The sequence below is a fragment of the Salmo salar genome, chromosome 23, assembly GCF_965601325.2.
Source record: "Salmo salar chromosome 23, fSalSal1, whole genome shotgun sequence".
NCBI classification, from domain to species: domain Eukaryota; kingdom Metazoa; phylum Chordata; class Actinopteri; order Salmoniformes; family Salmonidae; genus Salmo; species Salmo salar.
Genome location: NC_138313.1, coordinates 4617199 through 4640000, shown reverse-complemented (window position 1 = coordinate 4640000; position 22802 = coordinate 4617199). Strand labels below are relative to the sequence as shown.

Genomic DNA, 22802 nt, shown 5'->3' with positions numbered 1-22802 from the left:
ATGGTAAGGTCCTGGAGGGTGCAACCTGGCATGATGGTAAAGGGCCAAAGGTCACACCCATAGAGAATGATAGAGGCCTCTAGTGGCCAAAAGGTCATTTCAGCATGGGCAGCACCATTAAGGGATTCCACCATTTTAAAGTAGTCAACTGGGTGGGAATTCCTATTGGTTGTAGCCTCAATGGCGCAGCCCATATTATCACAGAAGCTATAATGGCACAGATATAAAGATGAGTCCTATCTCTATGGCCACTCCCCCTCTTGCAATGCCATGCCAATTGGCCACATGGTGGCGCTATATAAAGCGACTGAAGATGCGCATTTTGAAAGGTCACATCCCCATGTGACCTAGTCATTAAATTTGGTACATTAGGTCCTTTTCACAAGGAACACATTTGCCTCAAGGAGCCGTAAGGTCCACGATGATGGATATTCCGTCATTTAGAATTTTGCAAAACACTTAAAACGCTAGTCCCCTGGCATCAAATGACCAATCTGCACAAACCTGATATGGCATAAGGTCTGTAAACACACTATATTCCAGGCTAGTACGGAAAACAATATGGTGACCAATAAGCTTTCATGTGGGCGTGGTCTGTCACAAATGCATATAATAAATCGGTCAAGGATATTCGCATTGTAACCAAATTTGGTACTCATGTTGCAAACAGTCACCACTAAACATATGCAAGCAATTTCATGTCAACCACACGGTGGTACTATAAAGGGAACTATTATAGCTTGATCTATTAGTCTCTTATTAAATTTGTCACACCGCTAACCTGTAAAGTATGGTTGAGTTTGGCCACTATGTGGCACTGTTGACAAGGAAAAACTATTCATGCAAGCTCAGAGGCCAAATTGTTTCAGCTTGTCTTGGAAAATATTGCATTTGAAGATGTGTGTGTGTGTGTGTGTGTGTGTGTATATAGATGCTATATATCAAATTTTGTGCCGATCGGTCCAGCAGTTCTGGGGAAGACGTTTTAAAGTAGTCAAGATCAGTGAAATTGATCCAATATACATCAAAATCATATAGCACAATCAGTTTGATTTCAGTTCTGATATTTGGCAAGCGTGGTAAACAGTACAGACTTTTTTTCCTGATGGTGGCACAGTGGGCCCATAGCTGAACCACGGCATTGCTGCTTGCAGCTATACTTGTATATGAATAACTACAATTTATAGATGGTTTGAAATTTGTCATTGAAATTTAGAGCCATTGGAATTTTTACATATTGCCCCATTTACATTTTGTAATTTGCCAATGGTCCCTATAGCACCATAAGGATATCCAAATTTACCACAGGCATTACGATTGGGTCACGTGCAGCTGCACTCCAAATTAATGATTACTTGTGTGCGGCCAGCAGTGGGCAGGATTGAAACAAACCCAACCTTCATTTAGGTGATGACACAGTCACAAATCTCACAAAACTCAAGTTTTGGACAAGACTGACTTAGACCAAAATTATCCTATTTACACTGTAGTCAACTTTAACAGTAGAATAAATGTTTGACTCATATCAATGCCACATAGGCTGTTTTCTAAATGAGAAGTCGTTTTTTGGGGGATAATTGCTTTTAAAAAAGACAATGCCTAACATGCGATCGGATTGAATAACAGCCTGAGTATCATGGAATCACCACCCATAGGCTCCTCTGTCAGAGAAACAGTTTTGTTACACTTCAAGTAACTTTACGAACCACCCATCACCAACCATAAGTTGATCATTAAACATTCTCACATGGGACACTGTTTGCTAAAGCAGTCAACATTAACAGAGATCCATCCAGTCACCAATATGCTGAGTTGACAAAGGTCACAGTGCCAAGGTCACAATAGTAGTACTACTTTCTTTACAGAATAAAAATACAAAAAGCATAAGGCCATCGCTCCAGACGGCTATCCTACGAATCAGGTTTGAAGAGTTAGCGGGGTAACTTGTCAACTCGAAGTTCAACTCCTGATAACTAGTTTAAGAATGTGGCTCACCTTTCAGTCAGGTACATTTCTATGGCAACAAATCCTTCAAAACTAACCTGCTCCAGGGCAGGCAAAATCCATTTATCCTGAATGAAGTGTCTGAGCAGCGAGTTGAGGACCAATTAAATTCCCTCCCTCTCGCAAAGATTGCATCATCAACCCCTTCATTTGCAAAAGACTAAATATTTTATTAATCAATTTTTTTGTTAAAAAAAATAGTAACATGTTAAAATACCCATCAAATTATTTTGTATTTACAGAATGCATTTGAAACTTCACACACAGTAAAAGTTTAGTATGACAAATAAGATTTCTAAAATAATTGTATCAATAAGAGTGGGAGGGAAAAAGGTGATATGCATTGATAAGCACACCAAAGACAGCATTAACGATAATAGAATTAAGCCGGCACTTCTAAAAGCCTTTTTCACACCACTGGGATTGAGCCTATAGCTTGCTGAATTTGCAAGAATTTTGGCACAAATGAAAATGTGGCACGGACTAAACCATGGATTGATGTTTCAGTGTCTCAATGAAGAGATCGGCATTCGACTAGCCCGCGCAGTTAGAAGCCTGCTAGAGTTAGCGGCAGGCGGACAAGCAATATCCACCGCCCTAGTACAGAAAAAGCCAGACCTGGAATGTGAAGCTAACAGAAGCTGGTTAGCCTTAAAACCCTGAGTAGATCTAGCTTGTGTCGTAGGATACCCCTCTATTCGGTGTGGCTGGGCCTCTGGGTTGTTGCATCCTCCTGATGCAAAAACCCAGAGTAATCTCTCAAACATGAATTAAAACCAAAGTAGAGAAAATGAATGCCTGAGTCATACAAGCTACATCATGTGTTTGTATGAATGTATTCAGGGGTCAACTTAGAAAGGAAACTGTGCCACTGTTTAGGATGAGATGCATACATTGGGAACTTCCATTAACATAAAATTGAGGACAGTTCTCACATCTAGAGAATCCCAATTTAACCCCTCTGGGTATCTATTTGTAAGTATAGCCCTGTATTACTTCAAGAAGTTGCAATACAATATTTTAGGTTATACCACAGCAGCTTAAATCAAGAACAATATCAAATAAAAACCAGAAAGTCTCTCTCAACGAAGATTAAACAGATTTAACAGTAGTACAGAGAATGCTGTGAACATGATCTCTAATGGTACCTAGTGTGCTTGAATGAAATGGACGAGACAGTATAGATGGGATTCATTCAGCATGTTCTACAGCAGCGTTTCCCCAACTACACCCAGTCTGTGGACCAGCTCCCTCAGATGGGTAACTGACACCAATTGAGTCAGCTCAAGTGCTTGGTGCTCCACCAATGAGAACCATAGATTGGGCCCCGCCCCCCCCCCCCAAAAAAAAGCTAAAGCAGTAGCATTACTTCTTCCTCAGTACGCCATGTCAGGATATGCTGTTCAAAAACAATAAGGTGTACAGTATTTGACAGAAGCAGAAAGAGCGGTGTTTATGAAGCCATTTTTAGTGGAGTAGCATGGCCAATTGTAACTAAATATCTCCCATTTAACTCCTGAAAGATCCATGTAATGGCACAATGTAAATGTAATTTCTAATTAAGCCAACATATGCAACGTTTACCGAATGCAGAAAGATTGCCTTTTTTTAAATTTCAGTCTCCCTATAGTTCGGATCTTCCACATTGAATCTAAGCACGTCGTCAACTGCTGTTTGATGCGAAGGAGTTTCGCAAGAACTAAGAGCTGGATTCAATCCCTAGCGGGAAAGATCCGCGTTATAGCTCGATTTACATTTCAAGGCAATGTTCCCGCGTTCGCAGAGACTGCATTTCTTGTAAATGCTGCATGTCAGCTCAATTGTAAATTACCTTTAATTTTTCAAATGCGGATCTTCCGTGATACAGATTCAATCTAGCCCAAGAGAGCAGTTTGAGATTAAGTAGTAATAAAACAGTACATTCAATTAAAAGCTAGCCTTTGAGTCTTCTTGTTCTGTACCGCACTAGTCAGGCGGAGATTACATGATATAAAACAAGAACCTTCAAATGTCACCTAATGTCCCATATAATCTGCTGTTTACATTTCAAGAACTGAAGTTTGGAAACGTTATCAGCACATATAGGTCCGTTACTGGCATCTGAAACCTTATAGCAGCAGCGTTAGCGCCAGACCCAGGTCAGTCAGTCAACAATGGAAACTTCGTGGACGTCAACTCCCAAAGGAATTCAAACTCAGGTCCCTTCCCTCCCGTTAAAGATTTTAAAAACGGTGCAAAAAAATATATATATATTATTGCAGAATATGCACTGCTGGCCCTCTAAAGGAGAGAAAAGACTGTCACCAGTCAAATGTCATGTCTCCACGGCATTTCCTTCAGTTTCTCCTTGGCTCCAGTAGTTTTTTTAAAAGTGTTAATGGCCCTTGTACAATAAGTCAAACAGTTGTTAACCCATGGTTCACTGAAAAGGCAGGTGTACTTCCTCAGCTGTAGTCAGTCACTCAGTTTACAGTCACAGAGCTCTTTGTAAATCCTCTTGCGAACTTTGGGCATGTCGTCCTGTGTGAACTGCAGCGGTTCTTTTAAAGCCAGGCACTTGCAGTACTGTGAGAGAAGCAGAGATAAAAATTTTAAAAAATAAATAAATAAAAAGGCTCACCATAGCAGTGTGTGTGGGGAATTTGCAGTATGGAGGGAAATTCCTCACTCACCTCCAATACGAAGACGCCACAGTCACTGTCGTTCTTCTGTTGAGGAATACCCTGAGGGTGAGAACCAGAGAGTAGTCAAAACAGAGCCAATTGGAAATTGTGAGAGAACAGTCACAGTGCCATCTGAAACAATACCTTGTTTATAATCATCTTCCAGCCATTCTGATAGGAAGCTTGTTTCTTCTCCTTTGCCTCGGCCAGGATGTATCTCATGATGTTCTGTCGGGCCGATAAGATGAAAAAAAAGGTTGAGTTACACATGGACTCCTTCAGGGTTCCCAAAATGTGGACTAGGTAGACTAGGGATGAGCAACTGATGGGGGCCAAAAAAAAAAAAAAAAAGGGACCTCATGAGGCCGCAGTGGCTGCTGGGTCTGTACCCACAGCAATACAGCCCCCCCTCTGAGCAAAACATTTTAGCAGCTAAGAGAAAAACATATGTTTTAATTTCCTGCAATTTTACAAATTTTTTACACATGAAGGAGGATGTCTTCCCTGTAACGCACATCGTTCAGATTGTAGGCAATGACAAGCTCAGTCCGATGATGCTGTGACACACCGCCCCAGACCATGACGGACCCTCCTCCTCCAAATCGATCCCGCTCCAGAGTACAGGCCTCGGTGTAACGCTCATTCCTTCGATGATAAACGTGAATCCGACCATCACCCCTGGTGAGACAAAACCGCAACTCCTCAGTGAAGAGCACTTTTAGCCAGTCCTGTCTGGTCCAACAACGGTGGGTTAGTGCCCACAGGCAATGTCTGGTGAGGACCTGCCTTACAACAGGCCTACAAGCCCTCAGTCCAGCCGCTTTCAGCCTATTGTGGACAGTCTGAGCACTGATGGAGGGATTGTGCGTTCCTGGTGTAACTCGGGCAGTGGTTGTTGTCATCCTGTATCTGTTCCGCAGGTGTGATGTTTGGATGTTTGCCACTGCGAGGACAATCAGCTGTCCGTCCCGTCTCCCTGTCTTAGGCGTCTCACAGTATGGACATTGCAATTTATGGCCCTGGCCACATTTGCAGTCCTCATGCCTCCTTGCAGAATGCCTAAGGCACAATCACACAGATGAGCAGGGACCCTGGTCGTCTTTCTTTTGGTGTTTTTCAGAGTCAGTAGAAAGGCCTCTTTAGTGTCTTAAGTTTCCATAACTGTGACCTTAATTGCCTGTAAGCTGTTAGTGTCTTAACGACCGTTCCACAGGTGCATGTTCAATAATTGTTTATGGTTCATTGAACAAGCTTGGGAAACAGTGTTTAAACCCTTTACAATGAAGATCTGTGAAGTTATTTGGATGTTCACGAATTATCTTTGAAAGACAGGGTCCTGAAAAAGGGACGTTTCTTTTTTTGCTGAGTTTGATAACTGATGATCAATGGGCCCCACCCTGGTTGTAACTCATCCATACTTACCACAAGTTTATATCACTGGCCACTAGACTAACTTACCAATCCCCCCCAAACAAATTTGCTGTCATGGGCTAATTGATTGACATTGATGCACAACCAAATTTGTAAATTGTACTCAAAAGTAAGTTGAGCCCCCAACTGAGTCCTCCCCCCACCAAAAAAAAGCAATCAGCGGGCCTACGTAGACCAATGTTAATATTTGCCATGCTTATCAAATCAATGTTCCTCAAGTCTAGGATGAAATTCAGAGAAGCAAGAGTTTTAGAGCAGCAGAGGACTGTAAAGTGTGTGTGAGCATACCTCTATGGTGTATTTGAAGACGATGCCCTGTGAGTCATAGTAGTGGATGTGGTGGTTGGCCATGTCTACTGTGATCAGGGACCAGTGGATCTCCAGGTGGATAGGAATCAGCAGCAGACTCTTGGAAAACAGATCCACCTGCCAAACGGAGAGAGACCCGAGTGGTATACTACGACGCAAGCAAGATCTACTCAGGTTTCCTAAAAGCTAGCCAGTTTCAGTTTGCGTCATATTCTAGTTCAGGCTTCGTCCATACTAGGACCGTGGATATTGCTCCTCCGCCTGCCGCCAATTCTAGCAGGCTTGTAACTGTGCGTGCATGTCGTGTGTGGCTAGTCACTCTTCATTGCGACAATGCTGAAACAAATTCATGGGCAAGTCAGTGTCACATTTTCATTTGTGATGAAATCAAAATGAAAGAAAAGTTATTGCTAATTCAGCAGACTCATGTGAAAGAGAAGTGTCATCTTCATTTTATTTATCGGCATTTCAGTCTTTGGTGTGCTTATCTGATTGCGGGGTTGGGTTAAATGCAGAAGATAATAATAATAAAATAAGTGTACAGTAGCGATCCTGGTTTATAAACTACAGTATTGACATGCACAGTACTAAAACTTTTGTATGAAGTTTCAAATGCATTCGGTCGTTACTAAATGTACAATGTGATAGGTTTTTAAAACCATTTGATTCCTAAAATATTTCAAATCCGTCATCTTCCTCAAAGGGGATGATGACGGAATCGGATTTCATTGGTCTTTAACTTGTGTCAGACACTTCATTCAAAAATCAATGGAGTTAGCCCTGAATTACCTGCTCTGGGGCAGGGTTAGTTGTTCTGAAGAACTGGTTGCCATCGTGGTACCGGTTATCCCGAGTTGAACAAAGTTACCTTTAACTCCTCAAACCTGACTTGAAGTATAGGGCTCAGATCAAAACACAATCACTAGTCTAACTTTATTCAGAGCTTTAATGCTTTTTGAAGTCAGTTCCAGATATGTATTTTTTTATCACGGTTTTCAGTTTCGATAATTATTTAAAAATTAAATGCATTATGAAATAATTACATAAAAATAAATGAGCTTTTTAATGGAAATTCCAAAGCCAAAAATAGTAAACATTCAATTGCCAAAACATTAAATATTCTAGTGTCCGTTAGGTATCAATAGAAACATGGGAAATTACATAAGCAATAATACGAGAGGCCATGCGTTATGACATTTTATCATGGCTTTTGACAGCCATTCCAGAAAGCACTTCAATACAAACCAACTGGGCAGTGATGTAGCTATGGTTCTTCATTTCACTCCTTTTCGGTGTCCTTTATAGTAGCAGCGCTAACATTACTGATTTCTGCATGTCTGTTAATGCTAGGCTCAGGTTGCTGGTCCACTTGCTCTTCTCGTTGGAACCATTCATTAAACTTTAGTGGATAAAACAAATCAAAAAGTAACTTTAAAAATCATCCATGACGAGTTACAGGTGTTAAGACTAGTGGTTGTAAAAGTAGTAGTGTGTTGCTAGGTAACGACAAACAATGCCACTTTATATGAACGTGGCCGTGTGTCGTCTCTGTCATGGGCAGGAGAGGCTAACAACGGGAATTCCAAACCACTCGTTGTATAATATGAAATACAATATTTCAGTTGTGTATATTCGTTTTTATTTGAGTAAATGATTTCTCATTCCGTAAAGTCATCTCTGCTCAGGCAGTAGCAGCCAGCCAGACCAGCTAATGTTCTCTGTGCTCCCCGTACTGTACTGACTTTAGTCATTCTATTTGGCTAGTCTAGCCTGCCTAAGTATGCTGCAGAGCTGTCTTCTTCGAATGCATACATTCCTCTCACAGTCTGCATCTAACCAAACGCAGCAGGCGTACATTTTTAAATTAAAAAAAATTAAAAAAGTGTCTCTCTCCAGAGAGGAAGAGGTAAAACTTCTCGCTTTGCTCGGGCCAAAATAAGGCCAATGCGTTTCTATGGGCTTATTTTGGACCTAAGCTTGTCGCCTGCCTTCCCACCTTTGGGGCAATGGCTCCCATTGTTAGGGTGGCGAAATGAGCATTGCATCATTACATAGATGGGTTGGTTGTTTAGCAACAAAACTGGAGCGTGTGCAACTATGGGGCAAAACAGACTTGGTTGGCTTAGATGGTTGACAACATGTAAACTAGATTTAGTCACCAATTTTATTGAAAACAAACATTTGCACACTTGTTGTCTCAAATAATCCGTAACAGATGTTGGTTAGCTAGTGAGCAAAGTTGTGCCATAGAAAACACCTCAAAACAAGACATGGTATCAAGAACAAGATAAAACGAGCCAACTATGATACCCCACATGGCAGCTTCTTGTCATTGTTGCTAGATATCTGGCCATCCAGAATCACAACACACAGAAGTGTGTGCACCGTTTGTGACGTTGTCAGTTAATTAGTCTACAGTATACCGATCTCTGTCCGAGCTAGAAACAGGCGCCACGGATTATGGTCATTGTACAGTCATGGCCAAAATGTAAGAATGACATTCATTTTCACAAAGTCTGCTGCCTCAGTTTGTATGACGGCAATTTGCATATACTCCAGAATGTTATGAAGAGTGATCAGATGAATTGCAAGTAATTGCAAAGTCCCTCCTAAAGTTGATTCAGCTGCAGGAACAGGGAGCCACCAGTACAGAGCTTGCTGGCAAAGACTTTTGAAGGATGGCCTGGTGTCAAGAAGGGCAGCAAAGAAGCCACTTCTCTCCAGGAAAAACATCAGGGACAGACTGATATTCTGCAAAAGGTACAGGGATTGGACTGCTGAGGACTGGGGTAAAGTCATTTTCTCTGATGTATCCCCTTTCCGATTGTTTGGGGCATCCGGAAAAAAGCTTGTCCGAAGACGACAAGGTGAGCGCTACCATCAGTCCTGTGTCATGCCAACAGTAAAGCATCCTGAGGCCATTCATGTGTGGGGTTGCTTCTCAGCCAAGGGAGTGGACTCACTCACAATTTTGCCTAAGAACACAGCCATGAATAAAGAATAGTACCAACACATCCTCCGTGAGCAACTTCTCCCAACCATCCAGGAACAGTTGTGACGAACAATGCCTTTTCCAGCATGATGGAGCACCTTGCCATAAGGCAAAAGTGATAACTAAGTGGCTCGGGGAACAAAATATCAATATTTTGGGTCCATGGCCAAGAAACCTTAATCCCATTGAGAACTTGTGGTCAATCCTCAAGAGGCCAGTGGACAAACAAAAACCCACAAATTCTGACAAACTCCAAGCATTGATTATGCAAGAATGGGCTGCCATCAGTCAGGATGTGGCCCATAAGTTAATTGACAGCATGCCAGGGCGGATTGCAGAGGTCTTGAAAAAGAAGGGTCAACACTGCAAATATTGACTCTTTGCATCAACTTCCTGTAATTGTTAATAAAAGCCTGACACTTATGAAATGCTCGTAATTATACTTCAGTATTCCATAGTGACATCTGACAAAAATATCTCAAGACACTGAAGCAGCAAACTTTGTGGAAATGAATGTGTGTGTCATTCAATACTTTTGGCCACGACTGTACACTGAACAAAAATTAACACAACATGTAAAGTGTTGGTCCCATGTTTCATGAGCTGAAATAAAAAAGATAGCAGAAATGTTCCAAACGCACAAAAGCTTATCTCTCCAATTATGCACAAATTTGTTTACATCCATGTTAGTGAGCATTTCTCCTTTGCCAAGATAATCCATCCACCTATAAAGAAGCTGATTAAACAGCATGGTCATTACACAGGTGCACTTTGTGCTGGAACAATAAAAAGGCCACTAACATGTGCAGTTGTCACAATGCCACAGATGTCATATGTTTTGTAGGGAGCATGCAATCGGCATGCTGATTGCAGGAATGTCCACAAGAGCCGTTGGCAAAGAATTGAATATTAATTTCTCTACCATAAGCCTACCAACGTCATTTTAGAGAATTTGGCAGTACGTCCAACCGGCTTCACAACCGCAGACCACGTGTATGGCGTCATGTAGGCGAGTGATTTTCTGATGTCAACATTGTGAACGGAGTGCCCCATGGTGGCGGTATGGTATGGGCAGGCATAAGCTACAAACACAACTGTATTTTATCAATGGCAATTTGAACGCACAAAAACACTGACAAGATCCTGAGGCCCATTTCTTTTCTTTTTTTCTCTTTTTTTTTTTTTTTTAAGGCATCCGTGACCAACAGATGCATATCTGTATTCCCAGTCACGTGAAATCCATAGATTCGAGTTTTTCAATTGACTGATCTTCTGTAACGCAGTAAAACCTTTGAAATTGTTGCATTTATATTTTTGTTAACTTCCACGTTTCTGCAATGAACTATGTTGAATATTTGCTTAATAAAACTAAAAGACTTGCTTCAGCCCAGAGTCCATCAGTTCTTGACTTGATTTCTCGTTAATAATTTAATTTCTCTAGAGAAATGGCGCATTGGGCTCACAACTAAAAACTAAATGAAATTCAAGTAATTGATCTGACATCAGTCAATTAGCTGTTTAATAACCACAAAAACAAAACATCATTTTGGTTAATCACTCAGCACTACAGAGCTTATGATCTGACCTACCATCAGCTTACCTTTTTGGTCCATCTCTTAACCCCTTCATAGCCTTTGGCCACCAGCTGCCTGTGAAAAAAGCTGTTGAAGAAATGAACCTGCAGGAGAAAACAGAAGAAAATTCAGTAACCTTGGAAACCCAACATAAGACCGCCATCCTAACAACTCCCTTTTACCAATAACCCTTTGTTGAACATTCTGATCAAGGATCCAAAATGAATGCACTTGAATGAATGTACTCCCACCTTGTGCTCTGTAGCCTCCATGATCAATTCGCCATACATGTTTATCACCTAGACACACAAGACATAGAAACATGAAAATGTTTACTTAATCCTCGTTATTCTTGGTGGAACATAGGGCCTGCACTAAAGTTTTTGAATTTCAGGTTAGATAAAACAGTGAATCAGGTTTATAAGCAGCAAGCACAGTTTTCTATGGGCCATAGCTACCTGGTCGTTGACCCAGTTTTGATCGTCCAGTGTGGACAGGTCCTCCAGGGTCAGAGTGTGCTTGTTGTAGTCCACTTTAAAGCAGTTCATAGGGATGGAGGCTAGACCTGCTTTGTACTTCACAACTTCTAAATGGATGTTTAGCTTCCTGGTACAGAGGGATGAGACAGGTCAAACCAAGGGTTAAATAGAATAACAAGTAGACAAAAGAACAGATGCAGTCAGCATAACAATGGAAATCAGTGGTGAAAGTAAAACTGGTTTGTGGGGTGTCTCATGATTCATACTTGTCATTGAAGTCCACGTTACACTTGTTCTTCAGGTGCTCCAAGACATCAGTCTCACTGAGGGGGATGAAACTCCCGTACGTCACATAGAAGAGCTCCAGGAACTCTGAGGGAGAGACAGGCAACTTAAGTAAAAAGGTCATATCCAGTGAAATTTTAAAATCATAGTTACAATAAAAGTCTAGTACCATGAATGAGGTCTCTGATTCCATCATGGATGCCCTCTTCTGGTTTGGGTTGTTGTGGTGATGGCTGGGACTGCTGTGCTGGGTTTGTGGCACTTCCCTGCTCAGGTCTTGGAGCCCACACTCCTATCTTGCAGTAATCTTGGTGGTCCCACATGGCAAATGGGTGGAGGATGCTGCACAGAATAATGCCTGGGGAAACACAGGCTATGGCTGATGGTTCCACCTCCATAGGGGCGCTACAGTCTGTTGGTTCCTCTTCGGGGACAGCTGATGTACCGTTGGAAAGGAAGACAGCTGGGTCACCAGCCTGGGGCGAGGGCTGCTTAATGACCTCCATCTTAGGGTCTATAACCAGCTGTTTGACTGAACCAGAACCAGGGGCCTTCTCCCCCACACACACAGCCCCTTCACAGGCTCTCTCCTGCTCTATTATTGAATCAGCAAAATGCTCAACCACTGATGTCGTTACCGGTTGAACCACAGTGTACGTTAACAAACTGTATGGGTCAGAAGTTACAGGTGAAGCCAAAGAGTTTGTTACCTGCTCCACAGCAGAGTCTTTCTCCAGCTCCTCTCGGATGGCTGTTACCTGCTCCTCTGTCATCAGGGTCTTCTTATAAGATGGGCGACCACCCTTTCTCGTCAGGGTCTCCCCCAGTGCCTGGCCCTTGCCTTTCCCCGGCTGGGCCCTGCGTTGTCGGGACTTGCCACCCGGATTCTTCCCATGTGGGGCCTTCCCATCATGGAGCTTAGAGTTGGGCCCACAGCAGTCACATGCCTTCGGTGTCCTCTTCCTCTCAGAAGAGCGGCCATTGGTGCCCACCTGTGCCGGCGGCGTGTGGGGGGCTGAGCCGTTATGAACCATGGCTCTGTCCTCAGCCCCTACCCCATCTCGCCACGGCTGCCTCCGGCCCTCAGTGCTGGTCCCAGCCCTTCAGGGGCCCTGAACCATGGAGCTCCCCAGTGGATGGACTAGATGAGTCACACCAGTCTCTCAGATGGTGGAGAATGTAGATTCTCAGGGACTATGCCTTGCTGCTCCTCCTATGCTTCCCTAAGCAGTACTCCGGATTGGCGTGTTTGTGAACATACACCGTACAAACAAGGGTTCAGTTCCATGGGTGGTCTTCTCACAACCTGCTCGGACAAATCTTCTTAGGAGCCAAGGAAGAAGCTGCATTCAAGTAAAGAGCCGTGTTAGGCTAAATGTGTAAAATTAACAATTAGTGTGTGAAATGAACGTACTACTCTGTGCAATTTGATGACAACAGTACTGTGTAGATAGATAGCTAGGCAAATTAGAAGATAGTGGTATGACCTGTGTTGTCAAATGTTGCCCCATCACAGCCATCTAATATTTTCCTAGCTCAAGAATGTACTCTTAAGGAGTGTAGGAGCCTACAGTTAGGTTATTTTCAGAGGTAGACTGGCTCTGGCAGCCAAAAACTACATCTAAACATGAATCGATTCTCAATTGAAAAACAGTTAGAAGCATAAAGCCCTTCACATCAAAATAATTTCACAAATGGAAAATATACACCCTCTGTACACTGTTTTAACAGGCTTTATCACAGCTGCGCTGCAGCCGACAGTGTGTTTTGTGTAACGGCCTTCTCCCGTTACACAAGTGTTGAGCATACTACGTAGCTAGTTGGCACAGGTGCCGCCTCAGTCTTCCGTAAACACCCACTGTAACATGGAGATATAGCCTAGTGGGAACAGTAACACTAAAAAAGGTGTGTAGTAATTTAAAAAGATGCAATGCAGAAATCGCTCCACCATTTCTTGGTTGCTAAAAATCTAATAGATCGTGTAATTTTAGTTTGTGACCAAACAAGCAAGTTTAGTGTTCAATGACTCTCCATCATGTGAAATCTTTTCCATAACCAAAAATATTGTATTTTCAGCTGGTGTTCAAAACCTAAAAAGTAAGATGCAAACATTTTTTTTTTTAAATTGACTTAATGGGAAGCATAGAAATAGCGCACATGGAACAGATCTACTGCTTCTTAGGACTTGTTTTCAATGACAGATCTATACACACACTTAGTTGAATTTGGTCGGGTCGCCCAAAAGTCACATATTACAGCTTTAACATTATGTTCTGAAAATTATTTCTTGCTAATATGAAAAGGAACTCGTTTCCAAAACCGTACCGCAAGTGATGCATGTTCACGTTCAGAATGAGCGTCAGGGCTCTTCTAAACAAAAGTACCCCAGGAAAAAAGATACTTCAATAGGCACTAGTTACATGCTGACCACACCGGACGCATTGCAAAATAAAATGTACACATACATGTTATTCAATCATTTCAAGCGAACGTCTATATCCAGCCACTAAAATATAACTTGGGCTGTATTTTGTTCTATTTTAGACACTTGACGCGCTGCAAGTCCTGCCTCACCATCTCATCATTGTTTTTTAGGAGCATATACCCATGTGGGTGATTGAAAGATGAGGTCCAGACTCCAGTCCAGTTAGTTGCAGTAATGCACCTTAAAGTTGGTTGCCAACCAGTAGTGGAGGCTGGTAGGAAGAGCTATAGGAGGACGGGCTCATTGTAACAGCTGGAATGGAATTTCTTTAACTAGGCAAGTGAATTAAGAACAAATTCTTATTTACAATGACGGCCTACCAAAAGGCCTCCTGCGGGGACGGGGGCTGGGATTAAAATTAAATTTAAAAAAAAGGACCAAACATCACAACAAGAGACAACACGAAGAGAGACCTAAGACAACATAGCATGGTAGCAGCAGAACACGGTAGCAGCACAACACATGGTACAAACAGCACAAATGGCAAGAAGGTAGAGACAATACATTACGCAAAGCAGCCACAACGGTCAGTAAGAATGTCCGTGATGGAGTCTTTGAATGAAGAGATTGAGATAACAAACAGGACAGTTTTGATACAGCGAACTAAAAAGATGAGCGACCCAGGGATGTCTGTGCTTTGGGGACATTTATCAGAATGTGACTGGCAGAACGGGTGTTGCATGTGGAGGATGAGGGCTGCAGTAGATATCTCAGATAGGAGGGAGGAGGGAGTGAGGCCTAAGACGGTTTTATAAATAATCATCGACAGGTATACAGAGATGACCAGAAGAGTATACGAGTGCAGTGATGTGTCCTAGAAGGAGCATTGGTGCAAAATATGATGGCCGAATGGTAAAGAACATCTAGCCGCTCGAGAGCACCCTTACCTGCCGATCTATAAATTACATCCCCGTAATCTAGCATGGGAAAGATGGTCATCTGAATCAGGGTTAGTTTGGCAGGTGGGATGAAAGCGGAGCGATTACAATAGAGGAAACCAAGTCTAGATTTAACTTAAGCCTGCAGCTTCAGCATGTGCTGAGAGAAGGACAGTGTACCATCTAACCATACTCCCAAGTACTTGTATGAGGTCACTCCCTCAAGCTCCAAACCCTCAGGAGGTAATAATCACACCTGTGGGGAGAGGGGCATTCTTCTTACCAAACCACATGACCTTTGTTTTGGAGGTGTTGAGAACAAGGTTAAGGGGAGAGAAATCTTGTTGGACACTAAGAAAGCTTTGTTGTAGAGCATTTCACACAAAATCCAGGGAGGGACCAGCTGAGTATAAGAATATCATCTGCATATAAAATGGATGAGAGAACTTCCTACTGCCTGAGCTATGTTGTTGATGTAAATTGAGAAGAACGTGGGGCCTAGAATCAAGCCTTGGGGTACACCCTTGGTGACAGGCAGAGGCTGAGAGATGTTCTGACTTTATACACTGCAGTCTTTGAGGTAGTTAGCAAATCATATCAAAAGACCACTCAGAGACAACAATACTCCTTAGCTGGCCCACAAGTTTGGAATGGTCTACCGTATCAAAAGCTTTGGCCAAGTCAATAAAAATAGCAGCACAACATTGCTTAGAATCAAGGGCAATGGTGACATCATTGAGGCCCTTTAAGGTTGCAGTGACACATCCATAACCTGAGCCGAAACCAGAAAGAATACTATAGACATCAAGAAAGCCAGTCGATTATTGTCAAGTTTTTCCAACACTTTTGATAAGAAATAGGCCTATAACAGTTAGGATCCAGGTCTAACCATTTTTCCAGTACTTTTTGGGGTTAGACCCACAGAGAGAAATGCTCCTTAAAAGTAACTAACTTTGGCCTTCCGGATAGCCTGAGTGCACTTATTTCTCATTTGCCTGAACAAGAGCCTGTCAGCCTGAGTATGCGTGTTGAGCATGTCGCCAAATGCAATTCTTGAGGTGGAGTAACTCTGCAAGATCACAGTCATACCAAGGGCTGAAACTGTTTTTAAATGCTAATTTCTCTTTATGGGGGCGTGTTTGTTAATATCACAAATTATATCAATAAAATTATCAAAAAATAAAAACCAAGCATCGTCGACAGAGGGGATCAAGCTGATTCTATACCAATTTAAAGAGGCCAGGTCATGAAGGAAGGCTCGCTCATTAATGTTTTTTTAGCAAGTGTATGACAAATCAGGACAGGTCGTTTCACTGAGCAGCCATTAGGAACACAGGCTGTAAAACAGTGATCACTACGGTCATTACAGAAAACACCAAACTGATACCTATCAGGATTATTTGTGAGGATAACATCAAGGAGAGTAGCCTTTTCTGGGTGTTTGGAGTCATACCTTGTGAGATTCGTAATAATCTGAAAAAGCTTTAGGGAGTCCCATTGCTTTAGGACTTGGTCAGGTGGTTTAAGCATGTCCCAGTTTAGGTCACCTAGCAGGACAAATTCAGACTTAGTGTAAGGGACCAGGAGAGCGCTTAGGGCAGGTAGGGTACAGGTCGGTGCTGATGGAGGATGATAGCAACCAGCAACAGTCAGAGGTATTTGAAAGTTTAACGCTTAAAAACAAGCAAATCAAATTGTTTGGGGACAGATTTGGTGGAAACAACCGAGCACTGAAGGTGATCCTTGGTAAAGATTGCCACTCCAACTTTGGAAGATCTGTCTTGCCGAAAAAGGTTATAACCAGAAAGGTTAACATCGGTATTCAAAACGCTCTTAACCACGTCTCAGTAATGACCAAAAACCTGGATTGGAGCTGTGAACCCACACTTTCAATTGATCCATTTTAGGTAATAAGCTTCTAGAGTTAATGTGCAGAAAACCCAGGCTTTTACAAGAACAGAAATCAGTGAAACATATCAGAGCACAAGTCAGAATTAGGGCTAACAACAAGTAGATGGGCCAGGGTGTACATGCACATTTCCAGATATCATCAACAGTAATACAATCAATCAACGGCATAGGACAGGGAGAGCTCTGCAGTGATGATTTATTACATTTGAATGTGCATCAGTTGGCGACAAGATCATATTACACAGCAATTTCATCCGGTAACATGAATACAAAGCCGGCGAGAGGTGGTTAGAATAGGATGGGAGGCCAAGAGTCCGCGTAACCAATAGAGAGTCAGAGTCCCGAGTGTGGGAACAAACAGTCTGACCCACAGTTGGGTAAACAAGAGTTCAGTCAACAAAGCATGCAGGAGTCGAGACAAATAGCAAAATGCACAAGAAAAAAAAAAACGAATTGGGGCTAGCCATTTTAAGGTCAGAGTCACTCGCCCCAACAGTGCCTGTGTGCTGGAGGCGAGCGAAAGCTCAGGGGGGTGGGGGGGGTACCTGTACCAGGGGAAGACAACCAGGGCAGACGGTGAACAGATTGCCAGGTGGAATCCAAGCAGCAGTGCAGCAGGCAACGGAAGTAGGTGTCACACCCACTTGGAAGAAGCTTTTTTCTTGAGGCAGATCTCTTGTAGAAAATGCCAATAGATGGTCTCTGAACTGCAGGAGGGGGCTTCGAGGCCTCTGAATTTGGGTGGGGTAGCCTGCCATTTGTTGGGCTCAAAGGCTTTAACACTTCACACATCAGTGCTAACTGAAGTTGTATCTGGTCGGTCTCAGTTCCAGGTTGGAGGGTAGCATTACTCCTTCCAGGTCATTTTGTCCAAAATTAGGTTGTAGGTTTGGATTGTTGATCTGGAGTGAAGGTTATGCTGTGAAGGGTAGCATCCTGTATATGTCTCGAATTTCCTGTCTGCAGGGGAAAAAAAAATATATACAAAACCAAAGCATGGACGACGAGAAGAATGTAAATCGAATCCATGTTTCTCATTCCAGACCTGAGTGCCCTTAACCAACACAAAAACATCCTGTGGCGTTCTGCATTAGCGTCGAACAGCCCCCATGATATGCAACTTTTCAGAGAAGTTAGAAAAGCCAAGGCGAGCTTTTTCAAGCAGAAATTGCTTCCTGCAACACAAATTCAAAAAAGTTCTGGGATACTGTAAAGTCCATGAATAATAAGAACACCTCCTCCCAGCTGCCCACTGCACTGAAGATAGGAAACTGTCACCTCCGATAAATCCACTATAATTGAGAATTTCAATAAGCATTTTTCTATGGCTGGCCATGCTTTCCACCTGGCTACCCCTACCGCGGTCAACAGCACTGCACCCCCCCACAGCTAGTCGCCAAACCCTTCCCCATTTCTCCTTCTCCCAAATCCAGTCAGCTGATGTTCTGAAAGAGCTGCAAAATCTGGACCCCTAAAAATCAGCCGGGCTAGACAATCTGGACCCTTTCTAAGATTATCTGCCGAAATTGTTGCAACCCCTATTACTAGCCTGCTCAACCTCTCGTGTCGTTCCAAAAAGATTGCAAAAGATTGGAAAGCAGCTGCTGTCATCCCCCTCCTTTGAAGAGGGGACACTCTTGACCCAAACTGCTACAGACCTATCTATCCTACCCTGCCTTTCTAAGGTCTTCGAAAGCCAAGTCAACAAACAAATTTCCGACCATTTCGAATCCCACCACACCTTCTCCGCTATGCAATCTGGTTTCAGAGCTGGTCATGGGTGCACCTCAGCCACGCTCAAGGTCCTAAACGATATCGTAACCGCCATCGATAAGAAACAATACTGTGCTGCCGTATTCATTGACCTGGCCAAGGCTTTCGACTCTGTCAATCACCACATTCTTATCGGCAGACTCAACAGCCTTGGTTTCTCAAATGATTGCCTCTCCTGGTTCACCAACTACTTCTCTGATAGAGTTCAATGTGTCAAGTCGGATGGCCTGTTGTCCGGGCCTCTGGTAGTCTCTATGGGGGTGCCACAGGGTTCAACTCTTGGGCCAACTCTTTTCTCTGTATACATCAATGATGTCGCTCTTGCTGCTGGTGAGTCTCTGATCCACCTCTACGCAGACGACACCATTCTGTATACTTCTGGCCCTTCTTTGGACACTGTTAACAACCCTCCAGACGAGCTTCAATGCCATACAACTCTCCTTCTGAGGCCTCCAACTGCTCTTAAATACAAGTAAAACTAAATGCATGCTCTTCAACCGATCGCTGCCCGCACCTGCCCGCCCGTCCAGCATCACTACTCTGGACGGTTCTGACTTCACAGAATATGTGGACAACTACAAATACCTAGGTGTCTGGTTAGACTGTAAGCTCTCTTTCCAGACTCAAAGCAAACATCTCCAATCCAAAGTTAAATCTAGAATTGGCTTCCTATTTCGCAACAAAGCATCCTTCACTCATGCTGCCAAACATACCCTCGTAAAACTGACCATCCTACCGATCCTCGACTTTGGCGATGTAATTTACAAAATAGCCTCCAATACCCTACTCAATAAACTGGATGCAGTCTATCACAGTGCCATCCATTTTGTCACCAAAGCCCCATATACTACCCACCACTGCGACCTGTACGCTCTCGTTGGCTGGCCTTCGCTTCATAATCGTCGCCAAACCCACTGGCTCCAGGTCATCTACAAGACCCTGCTAGGTAAAGTCCCCCCTTATCTCAGCTCACTGGTCACCGTAGCAGCACCCACCTGTAGCACGCGCTCCAGCAGGTATATCTCTAGTCACCCCCAAAGCCAATTCCTCCTTTGGCCGTCTCTCCTTCCAGTTCTCTGCTGCCAATGACTGGAACGAACTACAAAAATCTCTGAAACTGGAAACACTTATCTCCCTCACTAGCTTTAAGCACCAACTGTCAGAGCAGCTCACAGATCACTGCACCTGTACATAGCCCATCTATAATTTAGCCCAAACAACTACCGCTTCCCCTACCGTATTTATTTATTTAGCTCCTTTGCACCCCATTATTTCTATTTCTACTTTGCACTTTCTTCCACTACAAATCTACCATTCCAGTGTTTTACTTGCTATATTGTATTTACTTTGCCACCATGGCCTTTTTTGCCTTTACCTCCCTTATCTCACCTCATTTGCTCACATTGTAGATAGACTTATTTTTCTACTGTATTATTGACTGTATGTTTGTTTTACTCCATGTGTAACTGTGTTGTATGTTGTCGAACTGCTTTGCTTTATCTTGGCCAGGTCGCAATTGTAAATGAGAATTTGTTCTCAACTTGCCTACCTGGTTAAATAAAGGTGAAATAAATCAAATTAAAATTCTTTATCCATGACACACATGCAGTAGTTAATAATCCATGTCTATGGTTTTGTTTGGTTTTATGAAAGGAGAGACAGAATCAGGGAGAGAGGTGGAGGTTGGAAGGTAGGGGGAGGATGCAGGGCTATTCAGGCAGCTACATTGGTCTCAGCTCCTGCAATGAAATACACAGAACAGAGTCAAAAATGTGGTTTCCATGTGTTTGATAGCGTTGCATTAATTCCATCCCAGCCATTACAATGAACCTGTCCTGTAGCTCCCCCCACCAGCCTCCACCATATAAATCCACAGAAGACAACTGAACTAGAGATTACTAGAAACTAGATAGGTTTCCCCTTTATCTGTGGACTCATTGTCGGAGTAGAGAACACACAATTTTATGTGACTAAAAATTGGTCGATATTTTACAAAGATCCAGCAAAAAGAGACAGTACATTTCAAGTAAAATAACAGGTCAATGTTTATATCCCAGGACAAATTGCTAGCTGGCTAGATAAATGTTTCAAGCGGTCCCCAAATGAATATAGTTGGTTCAGAGTTCGTTTTGATATTTCAACCTGCTTGTCCTGATCATGTCAGGTGGGATAGACAAACTCAACAAGCGCACGTGCGGAGCCATTTTGGTCGTCATGTTAGGTCTGAGGTAATCCTTTCTTTGCTTCCACTACAACTAGGATACTGATGTGACATTTATATTTACGATTCTGACATTTACCCTCTATCATTACGATAAATAAAGACAATATCCAAATATAAATGTTTATAATTAATATTATTGGCATACTATTTATAGGGCTAATCCTTTCCTAAAGTAACATGTATTACAGTTAATAATGGTTATGTCTAAGAAATAAAACATCTCACTGACAAGTTCAGTTGCTGTTGGACGTTAGCTTGCAAGCAAGTTACCACCTATGTGAAGTTACCCACAATAAGGATTAGCCACAAGTGGAATTTGCTGTTGGCTTTCAAAATAAAAAGCCCCGCCATTTAAAAGTGATGCAAACGGCTACAAATAGTGGAGTCATGCCATATTTGGACAAAGTAATGCTAAACAAGGTTGGAGAGTTGTTATAAATTCAACAAAAGACAACAGTTAATTTGACCAAGAAAAAAGTTGAAATCGCACTGTGGGTGTGGATTGGGGGCATACTTATATGCACCTTGAGTCCGGGACATGGGGTATATAGAGAGCAATAATAATGGCGTCTTTTTGTAGGCACTAACTCCGTCATGGTTCGTTGGACAAAGATTTTCATGGGTAATATATTATTATTATTTTTTTTTGGGGGGGGGGGGGGGTTATTGGATAAACGCTGAAAATAAGGTATGTAAACACAGGTTTAGGAGATCATATACGTTTTGTTCCAAGAGATCAAGCAATCAGCTAACGTCACTTTGATTTGTTAAGCATGCATGTAATAAATAAAAAAAACACAAAACACACATGGCTTCATAATTCACTATCATGTTAACTGACTTCTCATAGAACAAAACGTATACGATCTCCTAAGCCTGTGTTAACCTAAACGTCAGACCTTATTTTCGGCGTTCATCCCAAAACCGTTTCCCCATATGAATGACAACCAGAGGTACCTCATTTCCGGTTTATGGGACTATAAACTGGCAAACTATTTTGTTTCTAGTTTCACACGTCTTTTTTGTTGTTGTTGCAGACGGTCTTATCCAGGAGCTACTACAGGGGCAATTAGGGTTAAGTGCCTTGCTTTAGGACATATTAGGGACATAGTCGGCTTGGGAATTGGAACCAGCGACCTTTCGGTTACCCAACGTTCTTAACCGCAAGGCTACCTGCAGCCCCAGTTACCTAGCTAGTATGGGAAGGGAAAGAGAGGGGGGGAATACCTAGTCAGCTGTACAACTGTATGCATTCAACTGAAATGTGTATTCCGCATTTAACCCAACCCCTCTGAATCAGAGCGGTGCCATAATCGACATCCACGTCTTCGGCGCTCAGCCATGTATACAATATAACCTGGAACTACTTTTGCGTGTTGGATAAGGCAAGGCTATTTCTCTACTGTTTGTCGTCGTGTGTGAATGTTGCGAACAAGCTTGCTGGCATTGCAAGCTGACTAGTTACCAACACAAATGGTTATTCCTGTTATTTCCATGGCTGAAAAAGCGATCGGTCTGCACAGATACACTACTTTAACTCGTTCTTCCAGTAACGATAACTCGCGAATAGAAACACATAAAAGCACATACGTTACCACATTTCTGCAATAGTGAAAGAAGTTGCGCAGCTACTACAACGATATCAAACAAATCACTTGTCAAACAATCGGTCTCATGAGTTTGCGGTCGCTTACTGATTGCGTCACATTTAAGCGCAAACACTATACCATAGAGAATTATAGAGGTCTCCAGTGGCCAAAATTTCGTTTTAGTATGTGAAGCACAAGTGAGAGC

General features: G+C 42.7%; 1 protein-coding gene across 4 annotated transcripts; it reads right to left on the bottom strand.

Annotated features, from left to right (window-relative positions):
- Positions 1-2821: 2821 nt before the first annotated feature.
- LOC106583960 (sentrin-specific protease 3) lies at positions 2822-22734 on the bottom strand. 4 transcript variants are annotated; one of them, XM_082967889.1, is made up of 10 exons: positions 22604-22734; positions 11907-13080; positions 11719-11824; positions 11432-11579; positions 11225-11272; positions 11000-11077; positions 6387-6524; positions 4812-4895; positions 4677-4727; positions 2822-4569 (listed from the first exon to the last, which is right to left on the bottom strand). In XM_082967889.1, the coding sequence occupies exons 2-10, from the start codon at positions 12769-12771 to the stop codon at positions 4459-4461; spliced, it is 1629 nt and encodes a 542-aa protein (XP_082824015.1). In that variant the 5' UTR covers positions 12772-13080; positions 22604-22734; the 3' UTR covers positions 2822-4458. The 4 variants fall into 4 exon arrangements, with proteins under 4 accessions (XP_082824015.1, XP_014024150.3, XP_082824016.1 ...); XM_014168675.3 differs by having other exon boundaries at positions 22599-22730; XM_082967890.1 differs by lacking the exon at positions 22604-22734 and having other exon boundaries at positions 11907-21643.
- Between the last annotated feature and the right edge of the window lie 68 nt (positions 22735-22802).